Consider the following 20,596-nt stretch of genomic DNA (forward strand, 5'->3'; position numbering starts at 1 on the left):
ATGTGAGGGAACTGTGAGCAGCACTCTCCTTGAGGCTGCCAAGAGCGTGACCTAGTACTGCGGAGCTGTGACATGCCCCAGTGATGTTAAAGAGTAGTAATTTAGCTACCAATAATAATGCTTTAAGTGTAAACAATAACAATTTCATTGTTCATCAATCCATGTAAGGCAAGCAGAGGACCATATTATGATCTGCACAATTGAGTCCAAGTGCCAGCTCACTGTGGTGCCATAACTGTTTGGGTAAGAGAGTAGCACTACATTTTCTTCCACTCAGGAAAGCACCAGATTCATGGGCCAATTTTTATATTTGAACCCCCCCCCCAACGGAGCCAAACCCAAGGAGTCCAACAGTATGTATGTTCCACTGAGCATAATTTGCCTCCAGTTGGATGGGGCTTGTAAGAGAAACACTAACCTTTTGTTTGCCAGTTTGGTCCCTCTCCCTTGCAGGGATACTTGGGGAGAGGGGAGGGGGCAAGACTCAAATTTTTAACAGGAGTTAGGCGTTGCCAAAATACCTTTAAAAATTGGGGCCCAAGTATTTTAACCAGGAGATAATTAATATATGCTGTATTCCCAAATAAATAGTGACACACAGAGAATGCCTTAAGGTATCACTAGTGTTCATGATAGAAGAGTTTGATCAAGATTTGTACTCCAGGATGCCCTATCTGATAGCTAACTCTAATTTTCATATATTTTGTTGTTGTATTGCAAGGATCCGCAACGTTTGGCACGTGGCCCATCAAGGAAATCCGCAGGCAGGCCAGGACGGTTTGTTTACCTGCAGTGTCCATAAGTTTGGTTGATCGCAGCTCCCACTGGCTGTGGTTTGCCATTTGAGGCCAATGGGGGCTGCAGGAAGCAGCAGCAAGCATGATCCTCGTCCCACGCCATTTCCCAGGGAGCTGCGATAGGCCGAAACTGTGGATGACGCAGGTAAACAAACCATCCCGGCCCACCAGTGGCTTTTCCTGATTAGCCACGTGCCAAAGATTGCCAATACCTGATGTATTGTCAAGCGGCATCAGCACTGTGGCACTTCACCAAAAGTAAATAGTCTTGGAAGGTGGTTGCTCAGATTCCACCTCCATACATGGTCATTTATTGAAAAGCCATTTGCCAACCAAGGAGAATGACATTGGGAAGGCAGGGTGGCCTATAGTCTACAGTGAGCAAGGCTGGTTTTCAGTGGAGGCTGAACCTGGCCTTCACCTGTACACACACAATTTGGGCCATGCACATTAAGAGCTCTGCAAGCAGCTGAAAGAGTCCAATACCTGCATACACAGACCATAGGATATTTGGCCTGGAGCTGTAAATGCTGTTGGGAACCTAGGAAATCATAGGACCACCACTGCATTCTGCTAAGCCTGAGTTCAGTACCTAGGCTCCTACACACACGGGGAAAGCTAGGAGCCTGAGCAGCCACAAAAGCTGGCATCCTAGGCAACTCCCTGCCTAAACCAGCCTACTGGAGATGCCGATGAGAGGTGTGTATCCCACGCCCATCCCTTCCCTCAAGATAGGCACCTAAAGCTGGGCTGCAGAGAGATGCCTCTCTGCTAGCCAGCCACACATGGGAACCCCTCTCCCAGAATCAGTCTGCTTAGAGCATCTAAGGCCGTTCTTGTGTGACTGAGTGAGGCAGGGACCTAACACCACACATAATGCTGCTACCACTTCCTCCTATTTTAACATTTAGCCCAGTACTTTGAACACACACCTGAGGCCTTGGCTACACTGGCGCTTTACAGCGCTGCAACTTTCTCGCTCAGGGGTGTGAAAAAACACCCGCCTGAGCGCTGCAAGATACAGTGCTGTAAGTGCCAGTGTAAACTGTGCCGCAGCACTGGGAGCGCACCTCTCAGCGCCGCAAGCTAATCCCCATGAGGTGGCGTACGTGCAGCGCTGGGAGAGCTCTCTCCCAGCGCTGGCACTGCGACCACACACACACTTCGAAGCGCTGCCATGGCAGCGCTTTGAAGTTTCGAGTGTAGCCATACCCTGAGTGTGTGCAACCCAGCTTCAATTCCCCACCACTGCCCTGGAGGGAGGATTTGAACAGGATCACCCAGTGCTCAGGACGGCGTGCTAACCCTTGAGTTGCTAAATTGGCGCAGGGGCTCAGAGAATGATTGAAAATACCTGCCTTATAGTGATGGACTCAAGCAGCTCAATCTGTTTAGCTTAACAAAGTGAAGGTTAAGGGGTGACTTGATCACAGTGTTAGTTCCTACATGAGGAACCAATATTTAACAACAGCTCTTCAATCTGGCTGGAAACTGAACCTAGACAAATGCTGTGTAGAAATAAGGCGTAAGAGTGAGCATAATTAACCATTCGAACTTACCAATGATCCTGGTGTATGCTCAATCAAGAATGGATGTTTTTCTAAAAGATATGTGCTCGGAATTGTTTGAGGAATTTCACTGGCTTGTGTCATACAGGAGGTTACATGTGATACAGAGGCCCACTGGTGCTAACCAACAGAGGGGTCACTGTTCTTTACAAGCAACTACTGTCTCAGACCTGACAACTCACTTCACCTACTACAAAACTTTCTTGGTGTTTAACTATAAAAGGTAGCATGGGAGGTCGCTGCTGAAAGCTGTAAATGTATCAATCCTCATCATTGTGAGATGTGTGTATGAGAGTTAGGTAATGTAACTATATAGAAAATTATGCCCTCTGGGGATCATGTCTCAGAGACGGCCTACTGTTACCCCTGCCTAGCCTTTCCTGTAATGTATTGCTCGATTGTCCACCTTTGCACCAACCCAGAACAGTCAATGGAAAGCCATCAAAGACAAACTCTTAAACTGCTTGAACGTGAAAAGGAACAATGACAGAGAGGGGCATGCCCTGTCTGTGAAAAGACAAAAAACCTGATTCAGTCTGTTACAGGATAGAGCAAGACACTCTGAAGCCATTCACTGCGGCTGTACCTTGAGGAGAGGGGGCTTTGTGAAATAGTGGGTCCCAACTCCCTTAGGCTAGAAAACACTGCAAAAAGGAAATTTTTACCCCCAATCCACTCTTACTAGCAAGCATTTTATAATTTTTTTGGTACATACCCATTTGTTGCCATCACTCACACTTGTTTTAAACACATTTCCTTTTGTTTCATTATAATTGAACTCATGGGCTGTGTGGGATACAGGAGCGGTGAGCTAAGGTAAAAGTGGTGGGTAGGGATTTTGGGAATGGAAAAGATGAGATTTCTGTGGGTATCCGGTGATGAGGGGTTAGATATCACATGGGAACACTTTGAAGGGAGTTGGGGGCTGGGTGCATCTATTGTCAACCTGCAGGACAAAGGCCGGGTTGGCGTAGCCCAGAGGCTGACAGGTTGGTGGCATTAGGGAGCTAACACAAGCAAAACTTCCTCGTGCTGGAGGCAGGTGGCAGTAAGGTGACTCTCAGTATTAGGTGCCCCAAGAAGCATCATCAGCCTAGATAATCACAGTGGTCCCTTCTGGCCTTTGAATCATGGGACAGTCAAGTACAGGGCTTCCTCAGTCTCTCCTAAGCTGTTTCATTTTAGATAAGAGTCACTGAAGCAGGACTGCACCCTCCACCTCCTAGCTCTTTGCTGTGACCACAAGGCTATGGAGTCATTCTCATTCTGTCTCTACCCCAATGGCTCCATTTATCCAGAGCGCAACAGCTTCAACAAGACAGATTGAGGAAGCCCCACATCAGACTATCTTGTAGCCCAGGGGTGATAGCACTCACCTGTGAGGTATGGGAAGCCCCTGTTCAAATCTCCTCAAACAGAGGAAGGAACTGAACGTGGGTCTTGCACATCTGAGTGCACAAGGCTAGGGTTATAAAGTGGGCAGCACCTCTGCCTCCTGCCAGGTTTTCAATGGAAACCACTCTGGTAAGTGGTCTCTGGCACATCTACTGGGTTAGGCCCCACGTGACTTTGGCAGACAAATGCCTGTCATTCCCCAATTCATGGATTGCTCTGGGGCCTAGGCAGGAGACAGATGGCTGGATGCTTAGAGTGAGGCTGTAGTGCACATGCTCAGAAGCATGTGCCTAGGGAACTTTTATTGTAAAAACATAGATGCTAACAGGGTTGGCCAGCAGCAGAATGGGAGTTTGGTGGACAGAACTGAAGCCTGAAAACAGGACTGGTCTGGAAGTCAGGTGCTCAAGCACCTTTATGGATCTGAGCCCTTGTGTAAAATCTACTTCAGGGGCATATTATCGCCTAGGCAAACAAAGTCTAGGCCGGCAAATTTTCTCACGCCCCTTCCCCAACTCAGCCGCTTCCCCAAATCCCCGTCCTGCCTCCTCCCCCAGGTGCGCCGTGCCCCTTCCACCTCCCTCTCAGGCTTGCCGTGCGAAAGCGCTAGGAGGGAGGGAGAAGCAAGTAGTGGCACACTCAGAGGAGGCAGAGCTGAGGTGAGCTGGGGCCTGTGGGTGTGGCAAGTAACCCGGGGGGGGGAGCCAGGAACTGCTCCCCGCCCCAGTTCACCTACGCTCCACCGCTGCCATCACCCAAGAGCCACAACTCCCCTTCTCCCCCTCCCAGGCTTGCCGCGCGAAAGCGCTGGGAGAAAGGGAGAAGCGAGTAGCAGCATGCTCGGGGGATAGCGGAGGTGACCTGGGGCCGGCGGGCGCAGGGAGTAACTCTTTGGGGGTGGAGGGGCAGGGAGCCGCTTCCTTCCCCAGCTCACCATCACTCCACCTCTGCCATTCCCCGAGTGCGCCACAACTCCCCTTCTCCCCCTCCCTCCCAGGCTTGCCATGGTGGAGCGCAGGTGAGCTGGCACGGGGGAGGAGGGGGGAAGAAATTTTTTGAGCGCCTAGGGGTGGCAAATGTGTTAATCCACCACTGATCTACTTAGATAATGACTTTTGTGTGCGAAGGTTCTGGCACCTGCACACAGTCTTACTGCACCACTTTGGGCATGCTCACATTTGCTTACTCACAAAAGGGTACCCTGGGGTCTCAGTAGGCCCAACTGGGCCATCGATATGTACACCTCTCTGTACATACAATGCACCATACAGCAGAAAACGGAATCATATGAGCATTACGCTAGTTCAGATGTAGGTTTTGATCATTTAAATTAATAAAAATTACGTGTCAATTTTTCTTCATGAGCTGTTCAATTCCCAAGATGCACATTTCAAATCCCCTGAAGCAGCTGTTCTTAGACTTGTACAAACCTAGGCTCCTGCAATCAATTACATCAACTTTTAATAAACTTTCTGATACAGACAGTTAATCAATTACCATTGTTTTCATTTTGCCACAGGGTCTGCGCAGCATTTATTTTTAAAAAATGTACTAAAGTCAGAATATGCAACCAGAGCAAACCACAGTAAATCACGAAGAACACGAGGCTGCATAAGACAATCAATCTGTAATTTTAACAGAATGATTAACTAGCCTATTGTCTCACTTACAGCTGAGCCGGTACATGCAGGGCACAGTAAAATCCTGTGACAATGGCACTCTGGCTTTGAATGACACTGAAACCTGACAAACGCTGTAGGCCTCACAGTTATTACAGACGTACTGTTTGTAACACAATGTGAGGTTTTATCTACACGACTCTTATTTTCAGGGTGTTATTACTCCAGCTCAAGTATTAGACTTGAATAAATGCTCATGATAAAGTCCACGTGTAGAACTGATTATCAATTGCTTTTCTTTTTGAAAATGAATTTTAAATCCCTCTAGCTCTTTTTTAATTTAAAAGTATGAAAAAAAAATTGGACAGGGCCCAGCCTGAGAATTCAAAGCTAACTTTACTTTTCAAAATGACGTCTTACAATGGCTTAATCCATAATGTGAACAAACAAGTTCCACCATTTTAGAAAAATATGGGGAAAGCTACAGTTCTGGTTTGTCTAGTTAAAAATGAGTGGATATGAGGAAGATTCAGAGCAATGCAGATGCTTTGCTGCACTTGTGCAGTACCCAAAAATGACCAGAGAGTCATTTACAGTTCAGAGGTCTACGATCTGTGACCTAATAGCTGCTTAAAGCCGTTACAGTCTCAGTGGCTTTGTTCACACTGGGTATTTTTCAGTAAAATTTTCCACCTTTGCATTCATTAGAGCAGCTCCTGGGAACTTTAATGGAGATATGCTGCCACCATTTTAATAGCCATGGAGTCAAGGTATGCTCAGAGCAGGTTGACACGATATGTTGGGCTAGTGGCCCACTGAAGATAGTGAGAATCTTTACTGATTTCAGTGAACACTGGGACTGGGATCTTAAATGCCAGCAGACCATTTCCATTAGTGTTCCCCACATTCCTGCCACCGGTGGAGTTATGGGGGTGATCACAAATGGGGGATGAAAAAAATGTAGTGCAAAGCCCAGGTTACAAATCCAGATGAGCCATAATTACAAAGGACCAACTTATATTGTGCTGTACAAACCTACCAAAATGACAGATTCTGCCCCACCATGCGCAGTCTAGAAGTCAAGACGACAGTTGGAGGAGCTGAATAAACCAGGCAAGGTTGGAGCAGTGAGGTTGGGGTAACAAAAAGAATAGGATACGTGTGTTTAAAATATTTTGGAATTCTGTAGCTAAACAGCTACAACTTCTGGATGACTATAATTTTGAAAGTGTTTCCATGCTTACTGTATATGGATTTTATAGGGGGCCTGTTTGTTTTTTAAAGGAAACTGAGCTACCAAGAGTTACACTTCAGGACATTTTAGCCATGCCTTCAATTCACAACACAGATGCTCAGAAGCAAGCTGAAAATGCGGCTTTGCATCCTGTTGTGCTTCACTTTTGCAGCTTTTAAGGACAAGCTTCCTCCCAGCCCCCCACTGTGACGTTGTACTCCATATGCTTGAAATGTAAATATAATGTAACTGGAATAGGCTTCATGCAAAAGGTCTCTTGTAAGGTATCATTACAAAACTTATAATCTACTGAGTGTGTTCATCCTATTTGTATGAATGTATCTTGTATCTAAAACTAGAAATATGAAGTTAACTCTGAGGTCCTATTGTAATTATGTGAAGTGTGGGCCATTAATGGTGGCTCCAATTGACCAGGACAATTGGCTGTAAATGGCTGTTTCCTTGCAAGCCTTCCTGTGTTCCTGTGAGTCAGGCTGGAAAGAATAGAGGCTTGGAATCTCACAGGACATGTGACCATGTCACCTGGTACTGGAATCCATTCTAAACCTGGTGCTTTTCCATTTACAAGGTGGGGTGGAAGATTCCTGCCTTGTGCCAAAGCTATAAAAGGGGGTGGAACAGAATAAAGGGGGCTGTAGTCATGAGAAAACCCCTAGTTAGCACCTGAGCTAGAACTAACAAGAACTGTACCAGGGAAAAGGATTGGTCCCAGACTAAGAAGGAGTCTAGTCTGTGAAAGAAGCTTATTGGAACATCTCTGACAGTGAGATTTACCTGTATTCAGTTTCTTAGGCTTAGACTTGCGTGTTTTGTTTTATTTTGCTTGGTAACTTACTTTTGTTCTGTCTGTTATTACTTGAAATCACTTAAATCCTACTGTTTATACTTAACAAAATCACTTTGGTTTATTGATTAACCCAGAGTAAGTGATTAATACCTGGGGGAGCAAACAGCTGTGCATCTCTATCAGTGTTATACAGGGTGAACAATTTATGAGTTTACCCTGCATAAGCTTTATATAGAGTAAAAGAGATTGATTTGGGATTTGGATCCCACTGGGTGTCTGGGTGCTGGAGATGGGTGACTTGCTGAGCAGTTTTTGGTTAAAGTCTGCAGCTTTGGGGGCATGGCCCAGACCTGGGTCTGTGTTGCAGCAGACTAGCATGTCTGGCTCAACAAGGCAGGATTCTGGAGTCCCAAGCTGGCAATGGAAAACGGGCTCAGAGGTAATTCCAGCACGTCAGGTGACAGTCCCAAGGGGGAGTCTCTGTGACCGAACCCATCACACCCACCATAACTGAGACCAACAGTATGAGACAAAGATTAGGTGTCAGGTTGCCGTGCACTGATGGGGCCCTCAGTCCAAGAAGTAGTGAAAGATTTATGAAAGAGCTCCCTGAAGGAACAGAGCTGTTTCTCTCTTCGATTTTGTCTATATTTCTTATGGGGCTGGTTGTGGTGACATAAAGCCACTGAGATCTCCCAGTCAACTCTCCTACTATTCCAGCTCTACAGAATATAGTAGTCTCTCCTTCGGGCACTGGGAAGCTGCCACTCCCCAGGGAAGCTTGGATGTGGTGTTCTTATTTAGTTTTCAAGCAATTAGTTCAAGGCTCCCGATTCACGGACTCAGTTGGCTAGCTCATCATGAGGCAGGCAAGAAGACTTGGATTAATTAATTGTGGATGCAATTAATTGCTGGTGCAAAATTGCATCTACAGGAAAGGCATTGGATAGAAGCCCTTTTAAAAAACAGGGCCTAAATGTATAACTGACTGAAAAACAAATATTGCACAGCGTGTTTTGCAAACTCACCCAAGTTGCAAAGCTAAAGTGAAGGCTGATACTCCTTTAACGTCCTCTGTTTTAAAAGGAAGGGGGAGAAGCAGGAAACAATGAGTTGCAGAAGAATCTGAATACAGGGTTCTCTTGCCAACCTACTGCATTACTATTCTTGACTGGCCTGAGGCAATGTGATGAATTATTAGCTACTGTTTGAAATTTTCATCATCAGATGAATGGGGCATACTGCATTCAACAATGACACTAGCATTCCAGCTGAAAAAAGAGGTCCTTCGTAGGTCTTTTTTCTTTGTTGTCAAAACCATTTTATTAAAGGCGAGTTAGTGTCACAACAGGCTCAAGAAACACATGCTTATCAAATCAGTTTGTTGAAAACTACTCTTAACAGAAAACTTGAATGCTTTCAAGGCATGTGTAAGCAATAGTGGCAACCAGCTTCTGCTTTGTACAAATCCTGCTAGCACAATGAAAAACTCAGGAAGGATGCACTGTGGGCAATATTTTTGGTCTTGTGTAGTGCAGTTTGTCTAATAATTTAAATCAGAGAGACCATGAATACAGCAGCTTGACAGACCAAAATATAATCCTTCAACAATTTAGCCCCAGCATGGATTTTTCACTATGGATACTAACAAAACAGACTCAATTTACATCTCAACATAGCAGTGGCAAATACAATCATTATTTGACTCATGCAGCCCCTCCCATTACATGATCTTTTGATTTGCACAAGAAACATTATAAAAAAATAGGTTTATAATTTATATTTCACTCTACCATTAGCTCTGCATACCTCAGGCAATGACAGTGTTTCAGCAGGAATCCTAATATGGCTAGAATTCTGTCCTAAATTTTAACCTCATTTGGTAAGTCCACATAGAAAATAAATGCAAACTCTTTATACAAAACAAGATCAAATGATTGTACCTATAGAAAAGGGGGTTAAATCCTTTTAGTTTTATTATAATGGCACATACTTTATAGTTTCACAACAGCATACTGATTTTGTTGTAGTCTTCTAAACCTGAAGATAGTGTTAATGAACGGAGCAGTGTGAGTTACCATAAGCTGCAGACTCATGCATTGAGCAATTCATGTTCTTTATCTGTTTTCCCAACAGCATCAGGATTGGATAACGGGTCAAGGTCAGCAAAAAGACTGAACCAAGCAGTCAGGTCTTTAGGATTCTTTGCAGGTTCTGGAATAGTGAAATACACGATGTCAGAATTCTTGCCTGTCTTAAACATAGCTGACTGAATGCAGAAGATCAAACAAAACGAATGCCATGAGTATTGTTAGACAGATGAAGAAAATACATCTCCTTCTACCTATAGTGTAATGAATTACATTTCAATATTTTACTTGCAACAAAATTAAATATCCACTCATTTCTGTAGAAATGCATGTAGCACATCAGTCTATACAAGTATTTATATGCTCCCCAATTTTAAATATCTGAGCACTTCCTAATTATTTGAAGATACAAATAATTTCTCCCCTCCCTACACTCCCCATCTCCCTGTTTCCAGCCTGCAGGAGAAATTGCTTGATAACTTGACAGGTGTTTTGATTATGTTTGCGAATGTGAAGGAAGGAGAGCAAAGTAAGGGAAATGAGTTTTGCATGTAGCCTTAGCCACGGGACTAACCACTTCCAATCTTCTCCTGTGAAAGCTTTGTCTCCCGCAAACGTGCCTCCCAGCTTGGTCAACAGTTTCATTACTCTGATGGAATGTAGTGGTTATAGCTGTAGAGGGAGAGTAGATACTTCACGTAGCCAGGGCCAATCCTCTGTACGGCTTTGAATACCAGGACAGGAGGCCCTGAACTGTACTATTTATTCACCAAAAGGAACAGAGTGATGTGTTCACAGAAACCTGCTACGTTAATAGGCTGTTGCATTTTGTAACTGCTGGAGCTATTCAGGGTTAGCAGCTTCACACCTCGATAGAATGAATTCCAATAAACAAGCCTGGAGATTTTGAATGAATTTTTCCCCATAGCCTTATCTGTGTCTGATAGGTTGGGGCTAAGTCTCAGGAAGGGGCTAGTTGGCAGGGTAATCAAAAAGCACTGAAATGAAGGACCCTCTTAGGAGGAAAAGTTGCCCTTAATGATCTGAGTTCAGTTTGAGAAGAGGGACCTCAGTCATTTCAGGGCATTTCCATTTACCCCGAAGCAGCTGGTAGGTGGGACAGGAGAACATGGTCTCTGGTGCCAGAGAGATGAAACAAAATGATCATGGGATGTACTTCCGTTTCCTATGAACAGGAAGAAGATATCCATCAGAGCAACACGTACTGTCTGAGTACTATGGCCTAGCCTGAACGATCCAAAACATAGGCAGCTGGCACTGGAGTGCTAGTATCTCAAATAGCTTAGTTAGAAAAGGGAGGCAAGTTACTGGGCAGTTGGTTGAAAAGTCTCTAACACCACGTAATGGTCTCTTCAGGACTAGCTGCACGTATTAGGGCTCGTTAGACAAAGGAGTTGTGGGAAGTCTCTGTTAACAGGTGTCCCTGATGTCTTCTGTTTTCTCTTACCATCCAGGAAGGGCAGAAAATGTTTTCATTGCCCTCCCTCCCTCCTTTGTGCCAAGCCAAAAAACAGACAATCAGCACAGCAAAAACGGCCAACTGGCCAAAGTGCAGTAAAACAACCAAGTGACACAGTGGGACAGCGCACCCTGGAAGAAGGTGCCCAGGGCAATCACTCTGCTCGACCACCCCTAGTAGGGGTCCAAGTCACAGGCAGCGTCTCTGATTGCTGTCCATGAGTTCATGACTACTGTGTGTGTGAATGGGCTGAATTCCTGGGAGGAGGAGAGAATTGCATTTCTGGTCATGTAGTCAGCATGTTGTTTTTGGTGACCTGTGGAGCTGTCCCAGATACAGATGATATTTTATGTGAAATAAAATACTTCCTCTCGGTGGGAGGTACTGTGTTCTGGGGTTGATCAGAAGCAATCTGGGTTCACAAAGCGATTTATGGACGAGAAAAGTTCTGCTGGGTCTGACTTCACTATCTGTATGTCTGAGAAGCAGAATCTCTTTGCCACCCACACAATTATTGGAATAGGTTTTAGACTAATCCAATGAAGTTTATTGTAACTGCCCTTTTCTGATGCAATTATCACAACTGTGACTTCCCCACCCACTTTATGACCACATCTAAAACGGATGCCAAAACCCACTCAGCCTTATGCGCCTAACCATGCAAAGAAACGTCACACACTTCAGCAAGGAAACAAAAATACAGTTTAGGTCACCGGTCTTTCCTGCATAAGAGATCTTTGAGGAATTTGTGCGCGCGCACACACACACACACACAAACACACACACACACACACAAAGCTAGAGACATGTCATGAACACATTACATTTACTTTGCCCAATCTTTCAGCAAACCCCAACCAAAGCCAATGGGAGTTTTGTCCTGGTAAAAGATGCAGGATTGCACTCTTTGCAATATAATTCACTTGTTGCTACAGGCACCTCAAGGCACACAGATTACTGTAACATGGGGCACGTCACTGAAATAACATCTTGATCAGCATGTTCAGTTAGGATTCTGTTCTACCATATCAGAGGTCTGTACTTCAGCTATAATGTCCTCTCTGAACTCCAGAACAAATGAGGCTCAGTTCAGACTGAGTGCATGTGGATGCAACTCTGTCTCACAGATTTTAGAGCAGAAACCCCTGTGTTTCATCTGAAATTTCACTGGAACTTAAATGATTGCTTTTTAGTGCCAGCAAATACAAATACATGTATATTCCAACACCGACTATCTAAAGTATTTAATTAGTGTGTACATACAATTCCTCAAGGTAAATGTATTATGCAAATAATCATAGAGCAATGGAAAACACTAATAATGAACATATCACCTTTCGCAGGCATCTTGTTGGTGTTCACATTCAGACTGTTTGATTTCTGTGCTGGCTGTGGTATAGATGGATGGCTAACACTGTTAGCTGCCCAGCCTAAAATTCAATAACATGGTGGCATTAGTGTTAATCAACAGTAATTACTTAATGAACTCATATCATCCTGGGTACTTTACAGTAGAAAACTCATATCAGTTGATGGAGTCATACAACACCTCAGCCCTTTGCCAGTTATGGTTACTGCTGCTCATATTCTCCCTCATTTCCATAGAGATAAGCCGTTAACTTCTGCAGAGGAGCAATGTCCTTGAGCAGAGTGTTTCTGCTGACCAAGTGCACGTTCTGCAAGGCTAAGGCAATCGTGTGCTTTCCATCTGCACAGCTGAACTTCCAGTCTGCCTAAAAGAGCATTTGTCCTGCCTGCCTCCCTCCCTCCTAATAAGACCACCTTCCAAGCACATTTCAAAAAATAGTCGAATGAGTTGCTGTTCACAGAAGCTCCAGTCCAGACAATCCAATCAGGCAGGAGGGTGGGTGAGAGGATTTTTAACATTTGAATTGTGGTAAATGTGACTACGATTTAGCTAAAATCTGACCCATGTTGTACATTTTTTTATTCTGCCGCTGCTCTTGTGTAGTTCCAGGGACCATCATTTCATTTATTGGCAAAAGCTAAGTATCTAAAGGGACACTTAACTTGAAGCTATTTTAAAATGATTAATTTTGAAAAATTCCAGGTGCTTATAAAGCACCTATAAGTAGCATACCCAGAACTTTATTCTTTAGGTTCCCTTTAAAAAAAGATTTTATATGGGTGTTTTTTCTTCTTCCTTGGTTTTAAAATTCTTTTCAGCAAGGGAGAAATTAGCTACACAAAGTAAACAGTGAAACTGGCTACACACAAAGTGCTGCTATAACATATACACAAAGGCACCACAGTCGACAGTGGGAATAGAACCCACCAACTTTAGCACCAAAACTCCAGGTCTTTACCCTTGAGTTAACACTCCCCACCCCTTTCTCCTGTGAGAGAGCTGTGGATTTTGCAATCACTGGGCTCAGCCAGTAGAGAAAAACAGGATCACAAGCACTATAGGCTTCCATATTACACTGTTAAACATGCAATGTAAACACACAGGAAAATAGGACATTTTCCCTTAAATTATGTCATTTACAATTATATAAGGTGCTTATTGTAGCTATAATGGGTGCACGTTATTTCAGTCCTTTCATTTTTATGATGATTAAAGGGTATATGCTACCACAAGTCTAACCATGATATGTGGTGCTACGTCTGTGTATATATGTAGCCAGATCCTCTTCCCAGTAATCCAATCATAATGTTGTCTTTTCTGCATGTTACTTACTTATCCAACCACCAATTTTAGTAATCAATGGCCCCTAATTCTAGAATATCTTAAGTGCCATATCTATATATATCAATTGTTCTCATCTCTCTTCTTTCTACAAGCCCACACCTTCCGTCTCTTCTCTGTCTCCCATCCACTTTCCTCTTCCTCCATCCCTCTACTTACTTTCTTATCTTTTGCCATGCTTGATGCCATGTCAGATACTGGGTCCTGGTGCCACTGGGACCTGGTTTCAAAGGCCATTTAAGATAAAGTCTATACCCTAGAATCTTGCTCGCTTCAGTAGACTACCGCCATTACTGTGGCGATCTGTCCTCTTTCTATTTGATTGGTAGGTAAAGCGGTTCCCCTGTGTTTATTAATGCCAAGGCCATTTTATTAAAATAGACAGCAGGAGTGTTTTATAGGCCTGCTCTACACTATGATGGTAAATCGATCTAACTTACATTATTCATGTAACTGAAGTCGATGTAGTTAGATCCACTTACCGAGGTGGCTACGCTGTGCTGTATCGATGGGAGAGCATCTCTCGTCGACTTCCCTTATGCTTCTCAGGGAGGTGGAGTACGGAAATCGATGAGAGAGTGCTCTCCCATCCATTTAGTGTGTCTTCACCAGACCTGCTAAATCAACACTTGCTGCATCGATTGTAGTGTAATCAATCTAATGTAAGTGTCGACATGCACACAGAATCACATAAAATTAGAGGTGGCAAGGGTCTTTTATGTCCTTTCCCTGCCAATGAACAGCAGGTTGTCACCAACTCTAGTAAGAAGGGAAAAGAGATGGAAATCGAGGGCAGAGATGCACTGTCTATATTCGTACAGGCAAACTGGACAATTGTGCCACAGGTCCCTCACAAGCGGCCTCTTTAAAATGTGACCTTGCACTGTTAAAAGTTTAAACATACATACCACAAAGTTAGAATGATCAATAATAAAGGAAGCCTATCAGCCAATCTGCTTGGAAAAGGCTTACACTAGATTGTACCAAAGCCCTTGTAAGTTCATGTGCCACATCCATCTCATCTTTTTCTTTTAAATCTTGTCACAGTTTCACTAATGTACAGCTGGAACAGCGCTAAAGGTATCTGGTTTTGATGGTGGGTTTTTCAGGTTTGTGTGTGTATTCTAGACTACCAATGTCTGATCATTCTAGCAGAAGTTTTTTCTGACGCACAATATGTATCATAACTCTACAACAGGGATCAGTAACCTTTGGCATGCGGCCCATCAGGGAAATCTGCTGGCGGGTCAGGCCAGTTTGTTTACCTGCAGCGTCTGCAGGTTCAGCCAACTGCAGCTCCCACTGGCCGCGGTTTGCAGTTTCCGGCCAATAGGAGCTGCGGGAAGCGGCGGCCAGCACATCCCTCGGCCCACGCCACTTCCCACAGCCTCCACTGGCCTGGCACAGTGAACCACAGTGAATCCCTCGGCCCACGGTCAGTGGGAGCTGTGATCAGCCGAACCTGCGGACGCTGCAGGTAAACAAACCGTCCTGGCCCACCAGCAGATTTCCCTGATGGGCCATGTGCCAAAGGTTGCCAACCTCTGCTCTACGATGTTTGCATACTAGTACCTTCTTTCCTTTGCTGTCTTCCACAATGAAAACCTGATAACCATGGACATATTCTTCTGGGGCTCTTGTGTGATGAAGTGTTTTTTAAATTGCTTCCACAATTTGTAATACAGTATTGTTTTAAATCCCACACGTGCACAATGCTCCATCTAATGAATGGTGAATAGAAATGTAGGAATTTGCTGCCACTATAGTTGAGCATGATATACCCAGCATGATACAATGTCAGATACAAGCCAGGGACCAGGGGCATTGCCTACATCAGCGGTTCTCAAACATCATTGCAGCGTGACCCCCTTCCGACAACAAAAAATTACTACATGACCCCAGGAGGGGGGACTGAAGCCCAAGCACACACCAGCCTCGCCAGCCTGGGCCAGTGGGGGTCCATAGGTGAAGCCCAAGGGTTTCTGCCCTGGGCAGAATATGTATCATAACTCTACAACACAATCTAGTGTAACCTTAGCCCTGGGGCTACGACCCTGGGCAATGGGGCTCGGGCTTCGGCTTCAGCCCCAGGCAGTGGGGTTCGGGCTCTGGCTTTAGCCGCGGGGCCCCAGCAAGCCTAACACCAGCCTGGGTGACCCCATTAAAATGGGGTTGCAACCCACTTTGGGGTCCTGACCTACAGATTGAGAACCCCTGGCCTATATAAACAAACTGCACCAGGAAAGGGATGAAGGCAACATGAACTGAGTAACCATTTCCAGTGTTTTTCTGGAGTTTACTGGATAAACATTTCCCCCCACCCTCTTTGGCACAGTGGTGTTTGATCAGTGTTTACTGGTTACTACAGAAATCAGAAGCCTCATTTATATGCCAATGGCTGGCAATGGATAGGCTGAGTTGGTTAAGCAAATGAGGCCAAATTCTAATTTCACAGAAACAAATGGGAATTTTGCCTGGAAACCTTCTCCCACTGACTTCCGTGAGACCAGTATTTGGCTCAAAGAACTAACTGATGGGAAATTTACACTGATGAGACTGGCAGACCACAAATCTGAACATATTGTAGAATAGTATTTAACTCTTACATAGTTTTTCTTTTTTGTCCTTGCACTAAGAGTTGGGGAGCAGAACACCTCTGAAAGAGACACTGGACTCTGCTCTTGCTTGACTAGAACAGACAGTTGAACAAGTTAAACCAATTTAAAAAAAAGTCCTCAATACAAACTGTGCTGAGTTTTGTGATAATATGCTGGATCTGAAAAGGATTGCTTTAAGAGATTACCAGAATATCTTTATGAAGTACTCTCCTGTACTGTATTCCCATTATCACTACAGAGCATTTAGAGAGAGGAATTTTGCCTTTGAAAAAACAAACTGCAATTTATAAATTTGAAAGCATTTGTTGGCCTTGAGCCTATTCTGGTTTGCCTGTTCACTGAGAATGGCTTTATGACATGACTAGACAAAAAGATTATCAGTGAGACAGTAAGGAAGTCAAGAAGTTTATTTTTCAGCCCAGCAAATGTCAGAAGTAAGTTAAAAAAAAAAAGTTACCACAACTCAATTTAGAAATGGAACCAGCAAGTTGCACATTTTTCTCCAGCTGAATGATATGTCTACACAGATAATGTTAACAAGAGTCCTTTAATTATTATGGATAAGTAAATGGGATCGAAAGTACAGCAAGAGGAAAGCTAACGTTCCCTTTAAAAAGGCAGCTGAAATAGAGAGCTACATTTGCAGTGGAATATAAAAACCTAGAGAGAGTGAATGTTTGTTAACCAAGAACTTTTAAAAATAAAACTGGCTTGCTTTTTCCTTTAGAAATAACAACAACAACAACTTGCACTACAGCATGCCTAAGAGGCTCCACATGAGATCAGTCCCCATTGCGTGAGATACCGTATGTACGTATAATAAGAGACAATTTCTGACCCTCAGGGTATCATCTGTACACTGCACTAACACACCGGTGGCTGGCCCATGTCAGCTGACTCGGGCTTGCAGGTCTATAAAATTGCAGTGTAGACGTTTATTCCCAGAGGCCAGGCACCAGCCCGAGCCTGAATGGCTACACAGCAATTTTATAGCCCCACCGCCCAAGCTGGAATCAGTTGACATGGGCCAGTCACAGGCATTTTATTGCAGTGTAGACGTACCATAAGAGTTTACACTCTAAACAGCCAAGACGGACAAAGATTGGGAACTGAAGTAGAGAGAGACTAAGGTCCCAAATGTGGAAAAAACTTACGCAAATGCAAGACACACACTCACCATGTAGAGAGGACTGTAAATCGTTCATGTTTTGGTCTAAGAGCTGTGAGGGAAGAAAGCCTGATGGTGCTGGCACTGATGGCATGCTCTCCATTTCTCCGACTGAAGAGGCAGTGGAGAGGTCAGTGAGCGGGTCTTCTCCAAAGACAGCTGTCCACTCTTTGCTGAATTCCCCCTCATCCAACGAGGAAGCATTGAGGATTTCATTCAACAATACCATATCATCCTTATCACCAGACTCAGGCTCCAGGGAGTTTGCCAGATCGTCTTTCAAAGCTGATTTTAAACAAAACGTGAGGAACGAGACAAATTACTAGATATGAATTAACTTTCAGGGAAACAAACGCAGAACAAAGTGGAATACAGAAAACTTCAATTCAGTTTTAATATACTGAATCCTATTCAGATTGTATACTCGGTATGGATGTCTATGGTTTCCCATTTCCAGGCCCAGTTTCCGTGGACAAGTCCAGTTGCAGCTTATGCAGCAAAGTATTCTTTGATAGGTACTTGAAAACAATTACCTCCACAGAGACTTTTTTCCATTTAAAATGCAGTACAAGTTCATAATCACAAACCAAAGCACCGTATAGTCCAAGGTTTAATAAATTCTAGAAGGCTGCTTTTCTGCTTGCTGTGTGCGTTCCTGTTATACATGCACTCTAAAAAGACTCATTTGACCTTGAATTAAATCAGATTGCTGCATGCCCAAATAGAATGCTGCCTGTGTAAGATTCAAATATATAGCAAACATTTGTTCAGTTGGACTTTTTGACCCACTGATCAGGGGCGGCTCCAGGCCCCAGCACGCCAAGTGTGTGCTTGGGGCGGCATGCCCCAGGGGACACTCTGCCTGTCACCGGGAGGGCGGCAGGCAGGATGCCTTCAGCGGCATGCCTGCAGAGGGTCCACTGGTCCCGCGGCTCCAGTGGACCTCCCGCAAGCATGCCTGCAGAGGGTCCGCTGGTCCCGCGGCTTCAGTGGAGCCGCGGGACCAGTGGACCCTCCGCAGGCACACCTGCAGGAAGTCCACCGGAGCCACGAGACCGGCGAGCGGCAGAGCGCCCCCCGCAGCATGATGTCGTGCTTGGGGCGGCGAAATGTCTAGAGCCACCTCTGCTACTGATGAATGACTGGATCAGTTGGGGGTCTCTATTTGAAAAAAACTGCCTATTAGATATGTTGAGGGGGATTTTCAAAGACACTCAGCAGTGGTCTAATTCTTCTCCCATTGAAGTCAATGTTAAAACTCCCATTAATTTTAATGGGAGCACAGTTAGACCAGCACTGAGTACTTTTGAAAGTCCCAGCTCTTAACCCTCGTTATCCTCTTGACCTGTTTCCCCTTCTATATCAAAGGAACTGTGGTTAAAGAAGATGCTAGGTTAAAGAATCAGAGGGTAGCCGTGTTAGTCTGGATCTGTAAAAGCAGCAAAGAATCCTGTGGCACCTTATAGACTAACAGACGTTTTGGAGCATGAGCTTTCGTGGGTGAATACCCACTTCCTCAGATGCATCTGAGGAAGTGGGTATTCACCCACGAAAGCTCATGCTCCAAAACGTCTGTTAGTCTATAAGGTGCCACAGGATTCTTTGCTAGGTTAAAGAAGATGCTGGCAAGGTTGGTGCTTGGAAAAAGTCTACTCCCACCCCCTCTACACAGCGCACATAATTCTTGATCATAACTATTAACCATCTGGTTACATCTGATATTGTCACAGTACTCAAACTGAAAGAAACCATCTCTGGATTTAATCAATAAGGTTACTTTCATCTTCACCCAGAAATGTTTAGAACTACAGGTATATTGAGGGACTATGCTGATAATGATAACAGTGGTTTCCATCTTCTACTTAGCACTGGTTACAAGTCTGATACTATCGCATTAATGAAACTGAACAGTTCACCTCAATTATGTATACCTCGAGCATGTGAAAGCACAAGAGGCAACTTCATTTTGCAAAGCTTCAGATGACTAGTTATCTTACTTTATCCTCCACTTCTGCTTACATACAACTGTAGAGATTACAGATGCTTTTAATGTTTTTGGCATAAGAGACCGTAAGAATGGAAAAGAGGATCTCATGAGGCAAAATGGTCACTACATTTTATTTAAATCTAACTCCCTACTTCAATGTGTTCTTTTTTTTAATGACCACAATGATTTACACTGAAGTGACCACAGCGGAGTCAGTGGAGAGAAAAGGGGCAGAACTTGAGTTTTAAATAGGCACACGAGTCAATATCACATAGGAGAATACAAACATCTACATATGAGGAATGAGTAAACCAGCTCCTATAAAATAAGAACCAGCCTGAATTTTTAGCCAATATTAAGGTAGAATCCAAACATTTAAACATCTTTTTAATTTACAGTTTTATATGGCTCTGCATTTCTTAGGTGGGATCAAAAATGGAAAGAGCACAGAAAAGCCTATTCTCCTGGCATTCCTATTAGAAATTACCGGAAGTATCACAAGAGAACCTATCTCATGAGATTTTCACCCCACCTCCCTCATCTCAGAGGCGTGGCTAAGAACATTAATACCTTCAAAACTTTTCAAAGTTCACTTAGCAGTACTTATCCATATATTTACAGTGCACTCATGACTATGGTAACAACAGTACTCTCTCTAGTATTTCTCAGGCATTTATCATTCTGATATCTAAGCACTCACATACTCTCCTAGTGTTTCAGCAGGAAATGTTTTACGTTCATGAAGTTTCAAGACTAGCAGGAGAAGATAACATGTATTAAGAGTGTTGTTACTAGTGATAATGTGATACCATTACTGCACCTCACCACAAATTAAATTTACCACAACAGGAAGAAAGTTTGCAGTGATACAGCTCAGATCAAAACTATGCTAGGTTTGCAGTTTTCATGTATGTCACACCTAGTCAGTGAAGAAATTATACATGAAGATTTAAATCTGAAAACTCAATTTCTTCTGACTATTCTAGTGTGGTAGCTATATTAGGTCATAAGTTATGGACTTTCTTACTTCATACCCCTCTCCGACAGTTTCATATTTGTTTTACTTTTTGATTTTCTCCTTTGCTTTCTATCCACCATTTCTTCTTTACTGCCCATTTTCCC

At 43.9% G+C, this 20,596-nt stretch overlaps 1 protein-coding gene across 3 annotated transcripts in view; it reads right to left on the reverse strand.

The window, feature by feature from the left end:
• Positions 1 to 8,691: 8,691 nt before the first annotated feature.
• ICA1 (islet cell autoantigen 1) overlaps positions 8,692 to 20,596 on the reverse strand; it is a 107,187-nt gene continuing 95,282 nt past the window's right edge. For all 3 annotated transcript variants that reach the window (XM_030550657.1, XM_030550656.1, XM_030550655.1), the window contains exons 13-15: positions 17,497 to 17,772; positions 12,326 to 12,421; positions 8,692 to 9,635 (exon numbers count right to left, since the gene is read on the reverse strand). In XM_030550657.1, coding sequence (XP_030406517.1) covers positions 9,514 to 9,635; positions 12,326 to 12,421; positions 17,497 to 17,772 — 494 coding nt within the window. In that variant the 3' untranslated portion in view covers positions 8,692 to 9,513. The remainder of the gene's footprint in view (positions 9,636 to 12,325; positions 12,422 to 17,496; positions 17,773 to 20,596) is intronic.

The sequence above is a fragment of the Gopherus evgoodei genome, chromosome 2, assembly GCF_007399415.2.
Source record: "Gopherus evgoodei ecotype Sinaloan lineage chromosome 2, rGopEvg1_v1.p, whole genome shotgun sequence".
Lineage (NCBI taxonomy): Eukaryota > Metazoa > Chordata > Testudines > Testudinidae > Gopherus > Gopherus evgoodei.